This window comes from Chrysochloris asiatica, unplaced genomic scaffold, assembly GCF_000296735.1.
Source record: "Chrysochloris asiatica unplaced genomic scaffold, ChrAsi1.0 scaffold00021, whole genome shotgun sequence".
Classification (NCBI taxonomy): Eukaryota; Metazoa; Chordata; class Mammalia; order Afrosoricida; family Chrysochloridae; genus Chrysochloris; species Chrysochloris asiatica.
In genome coordinates, this window is record NW_006408539.1 from 16,236,978 (window position 1) to 16,242,977 (window position 6,000).

The 6,000-nt window shown below is 42.0% G+C and overlaps 1 protein-coding gene across 1 annotated transcript in view; it reads left to right on the forward strand.

Moving 5' to 3' along the window:
* PHLPP1 (PH domain and leucine rich repeat protein phosphatase 1) overlaps positions 1-6,000 on the forward strand; it is a 252,203-nt gene that overhangs the window by 212,297 nt on the left and 33,906 nt on the right. The window contains exon 11 of the mRNA XM_006837580.1: positions 4,147-4,302. Coding sequence (XP_006837643.1) covers positions 4,147-4,302 — 156 coding nt within the window. The remainder of the gene's footprint in view (positions 1-4,146; positions 4,303-6,000) is intronic.

Below are 6,000 nucleotides of genomic sequence, written 5' to 3' on the forward strand. Positions count from 1 at the left end.
TGTTTCTAAGATGATGGTTTATTTTATACACACGCTGGAGTTTGAAGTTGTACAGTGAACTCTGCTGACTTCCACAGCTGTTTGGTATTATCCCTTCAGTACCGCCCACCTACTTACTCTTACCCAGACCCAGCAGGAAAGGTGTGGTGGGCGTTACAAAGACAAAGGCTAGAAGAGATATGTTACATAACTGACTAAACCACAGGAAGCTTTCTCCTAGAGCTAGCACCCTGAATTCGGACATTCATCTTCCTAAACTGAAAATAAATTCCTGCTTGTTAAAACCAACTACTTGTGGTATTTTGTTATAGCAGCACTAGATGAAAAATCACCTGCCAAGGTAGGCATTTTAAACATGCTTAATAGTGGCCTTCTCCACTCAACCTGTCACTGTGTTGTACTGTGGTGGCTTCTGTGTTGAGGTGATTCTAGAAACTATGCCACCAGTATTTTAAATACCAGCAGGATTGCCCATGGAGGGTGGATTTCAGTTGCACTTACAGACAAAGACAGAATAGGAAGAGGAAGAGATGGACTTGAATTTAGAGATCATCTCAAGAACAGACTTGATGCATTAGACATTAGTGATCAAAGACCAGAAGATTGGTGGGATGGCATCAAGAACATCATGCAGGAAGAAAGCTAAAGGTCGTTAAGAAGACAAAAGAGACGGGAAAGACCAAAATGGATGGATGTCAGAAGAAACTCGGAAACATGCTCTCCAGCGTGGAGATGATTAAGCAATCAGAAGAAATGAGATAAAAGCTGAACAGAAAATTTCAAAAGGCAGCTCAAGAACACAAAGTCAAATATTATAATGAAATGTGCAAAGACCTGGTATTAGAAAACCAAAAGGGAAGACCATGTGTAGTATTTCTAAAGCTGAGGTAACTGAAGAAAAAATTCAAACCTCTACTTGAAATATTGAAGGATTCAATGGGCAGAATTTTAAAGCATCAAAAGAAGGTAGAAGGAATATACAGAGTTACTGTACCAAAAAGAAATGGTCAGTGTTCAATCATTTCAAAAGGTAGCATATGATTAAGAGCCAATGATACTGAAAGAAGCAGTCCAAGGTACATTGAAGGCATTGGCAAAGAGCAAGGTTCCTAGATTTGATGGAATACAAATTGAAATCTTTCAACAAAGTGAGGCACTCATCTTTGGCAAGAAATTGGAAGACCTTGTGGCCAACTGACTAGAAGAGATCCATATTTGTGCCCCATTCAAAGAGAGATGACCCAATGGAATGCAGAAATCATTGGATGATATAATTAATATCGCTTGAAGGTAAATTTTTGCTAAATGTAATTCAAAAGCGACGGTTGCAGTACATTGACAGGAGCTGCCAGAGGTTCAAGCCAAATTCAGATAGGGACATAGAATGAGGTGTATCGTTGCCGATGTCAAATGGATCTTGACTGAAAGCAGAGAATAGCAGAAAGATGGTCATCTGTGCTTTACTGAGTACGTAAAGGCTTTTGACTATGTGGATCATGACAAGCTATGGACAGCATCACGAAGAAAGTATTCCAGAACACTTAATTGTGCTAATTAAGAACATGTAGTAGTGTAGTGGTTACGAATCGGGCTGAAAACTGCAAGGTCAGCAGTTTGAAACTACCCCCTGTTCCATGGGAGAAAGATGAGGCTTTCTGCTCCCATAGAGATTTATAGCCTCGGAAACCCTGTACAGGGTCGCCATGAGTCGGAACCGACTCCACGACACATAACAGCAATACGTAAACCAAGAGGTAGTCATTAGAACAGAATAAGGGGAAACTGAATGGTTTAAAATCATCAAAAGTATGTGCTAGGGTTGTATTCTTCCACCATACTTATCAGTCTATATATGGAACAAATAATCCAAGAAGCTGAATTCCATGAATGACCTGGTATCAGGATTGGAAGAAGACTCCTTAACAACCTGCGATATGCAGATGATACAGCCTTGCTTACTCTAAGCAAAGAGGACTTAAAATAGTTACTGATGAAGATGAAAAGCCACAGCTTTAGTTACGGGTTGCACTTCAATGTAAAGAAAACAAAAATCCTCACAACTGGACCAGTAAATAACATCAAGATAAATAGAGAAAAGATTGAAGTCAAATACTTCATTTTGCTTGGATCAACCATCAACACCCATGTAAATAGCACTCAAGAAATCAAACAACATACTGCATTAGGCATATCTGCTGCACAAGACCGCCTTAAAATGTTCAAGAGCAAAGATGTCAGTCTGAGAACTAAGGTGTACCTGACCCAAACCATGGTACTGTCAGGAGCCTCATATGCATGTGAAAGCTGGGCAATGAATAAGGAAGACCATCGAAAAAGTGATGCATTGGACTTAAAGTGTTGAAAGGGAGTATTAAAACCAGCATGGGGTGCCAGAAGAACAAACAAATCTGTGTTGGAAGAAGTACAGCCAGAGGCTTTTTAGAAGCCAGGATGGCCAAACTTCATCTCTCATACTTTGGATATACGATCAGGAGGGACCAGTCCCTGTAGAAGGCATCATGCTTGGTAAAGTGGAGGGTCAGGGAAAAAGAGGAAGACTCCCATCAAGATGTATTGGCATAATGGCAGTAGCAGTGGCCTCAAGCATAGCAACATTTGTGAGATTGGCACAGAGCTGGGTAGTGTTTCTGTTGTACATAAGGTTGCTAAGAATTGGTACCAACTTGATGCCACCAACAACAGGGGTAGCCTGGATGTCACATTGTTAGGTCAGGTTGGTTTCATCTCTACAAGAATAGACAGCATTGTTTAAATTGTGTATAGTTATGTCTGTAGTATATAATAATTTTTGAACAGTTTTGGATGTTATAGAATAGGGTTGGAATGGTGAAGAACAGAGTGAGGATGGGGCATTCTGTTCTTAAGCAACAGTTTGAATGGTTGTCAGTGCAGAGTGATCTTGGTGGGAATCTCAGTGTCACTATTCTGTAGTCCCCAGATTTCTGCACTGAAGCCCAGGGTCGATTTTATTTCCCATTGTGACTATAGGGAAGTCTGAAGTAGTCAAAATGCAGATCTGCATGAGATTAGCAATTGTTCATCATTTGTTACTGTTCTGGTAACCAATAGAAAAAGTACAACCAGGCTGCCAGTCTTTTAAGCTCAGCAGCAAATAGTGGATTAAGTGTAAAGCTGTCAGATAAGCACTCAACTACTAACCGCAAGGTTAGCTGTTCAAATTCAGTCTCACCAGCTGCGCCTTGGAAACCATACTTAGGGTCACTATGAGTCAGAAGTGACTCGGCCTCAGTTAACAACAACAGTCTATTCAGGGAAGCCTTGGTGTGGCAAGGTACGATAAGCACTAGACTGCTAACTGCAAGGTCTGCGTCTTAAATCTCCCATCTGCTCCTTGGAAACCCTATTCAATGTGGCTGTGAGTTGGAACTGACTCAGTGGCGCTTAACAACAACAGTCTCTTCAGGAGAGCCCTGGTGTTGTGCTGTGGAATAAGTAGTGTACCTGCTGCCACGAGGCTGGCTGTTCTCATAAACCCTTTACAGGATTACTGTGAACTGAAGCTGCCTTGAAGACACACGGCAACAACAGTGTCTTCAGAAGGGAGTCTCTACTTTGGTTCAGGATTAAGCCGAAGAGAAAACAAAAATACACAGACTTAGGGAGCTGAGAGAACTAATGACGGCTGTGAAATGTAGTCTTCTTACATTCATTTGTTGGCCTGCTCTGTTTTGTTTCACTGGGCAGAAGCATTCTTTTCTATGTTGATCCTGTAGGTAAAGATGCCAAATCTCACACAACCAGTCATTGTAGGGTTGATGTGAGACACAAAGCCAACCTTGGAGAGAAGTCTGGTGCCTTTGAAAGCTGCCCATGGGGGACTGACAGCCCATGTTGGGTTGCTTTTCTTCTCTCACTAAGGCGCCCCTTTGCTCAGTGCCTCCTGCACATTTCCTCCCACTGCACTTTTTTTTTTAAAGTGCAGAAGGTATTAAAAACAACTCCAATATTTGAGCTTTTCTATTAAAATGAGCTAAAAGTTACTAGGAATTTTATAATGTTTTGGAGAGATCATTTTGGATATTTTCCTGCTGTTTGTCATTTTTTAATTGTTCTTCTAAATTCTCTCTCAATTCAGTTGCCTTCTGTCTCTTCCATTTGTTCCAGACTGTTCTGTAACAGTAGTCTCCGGAAACTACTGGCAGGCCATAACCAGCTCACGCGGCTCCCTGAACGCCTAGAAAGAACCTCGGTGGAAGTGTTGGATGTACAGCACAACCAGCTCCTTGAACTGCCGCCCAACCTCTTGATGAAGGCCAACAGGTAAGCAGTTTGTTGGGTTTCCTCCTCCATATCTGTAAAAGATCACCCTGATAGTATTCTCACCTTATATGGTCTTAGACCACATGTGTGGACTTTGTTGATTCTCTCTCTCCTGGACTAATGAAGAATGGGATCTTGCCAGCCACTCCTTTGACTCTTCTGCAAGGGATGGAGTTGGGAGTATCCTTTAGATTCCCCCTGAATTTCCCTGCTTTCTGGACAGGAGGAGGAAGTTTAAGTTGTGCACAGGTATGTTGTATGATGGTGAAGGTGGAAACATGGTGTATGAAGGGTTAATTCCTGCAGTGTGTCTGGTGTGAACTCATGCAGGCCACTCCACAGGCTTAACTTCATTCTCGTAGGAGCCTCTCTTCCTGCTTTCCCAGCTTTGATGGATTTTCCTAAAGTTTGCTTCTTGTTGTTGTTAAGTGCCATCGAGTCGATTTCAACCCATAGTGACCCTGTGTACGGTTTCCAAGGAGCAGCTGGTGAGCTTGAACCACCAACCTTGCAGTTCAGACGGCTTTGCAGTCTGGCGCATTTGCCCACAGAACCACACCAGGACTTAGTTGTGGTTTTGTAAAGAAACCAGTTGCTGTTTACTATACATTGTTTTCCTTTGAATAAAGCCTTTTTTTTTTCTCCTCTAAACACTCGTAAGTTGTTTCAGGGAGCATTTAAATTAAACTTTATTTTGATTTGGAGAGCAGGGCTAGGTTAAACATTAGCTGGAAATCGATGTTCTGTGAAGTGTTGCCACAGGTACACAGGTAGTAGCTGTGAGTGTTACCTCAACCTGGAATATACTGTGTGTGAGCCAGACAGTGCTCCATAACGTGGGGGCCAGGACCATTCTGACTTCTGCCTGTTGTTGTTAAAGACCGTCAAGTCAGTTCTGACTCATAGTGACCCCGTATAGGGTTTCCAAAGCTGGAAATCTTTGCAGATTCCAGAAAGCTCAGGAACAAATAGTGGATTAAATGTAAAGCTGTCAGATAAGCACTCAAACCGCCAGCTTTGTGGAACCACTGACTGTAACTGTGGAGACAGTGTGAGGACCCAACTTTTAGTGTCCCCTTACTATGAAGACAAAAATGTAAACGTCTGACTCCAAGAACTGAAGAGAAGAAAATGGTGATGGATCTTCCTGCTTTACCAAAATTGTTTTAGCTGGGTTTCAGCATGTGGGGTTTTTCATGAGTGAAGAGCTGCCCAAGATCTCTGACCCTGCTCAGCTGAATTAGTTACTATTCCTTCTGTCCCCAAGTCCCCTGCACACACTCCTTGTCTCTTCACCATTGAATTAGAGACTCTGAGGCCACTGATCACTGATTACCATACCTGTAGTTTTATCCTCAGAACCTGTGTGGTGTCTGCAATAAGCAAGGTGTTCAACATTTAGTTCTTTACTGAATGATAGATGGTTCCATCTTGTAAATGCTACTCTCATTCCTGGATTTATATATATATATATGGCATGGCGCTGTAGGATCAGCACTGGACTGTGAACCACAGGGTGGGAATTCAAATTTCAGAATCCCTTTACAGAGTTGCTATAAGTCAGAACTGACTTGGCAGTACATAACAACAATATATATATATATATATTGTGCTCATGAGGAATCTGTACCTGGACCAAGAGACAGTTGTTTGAACAGAACATGGGAACACTGAATGGTTTAAAATTAAGAAAGGTGT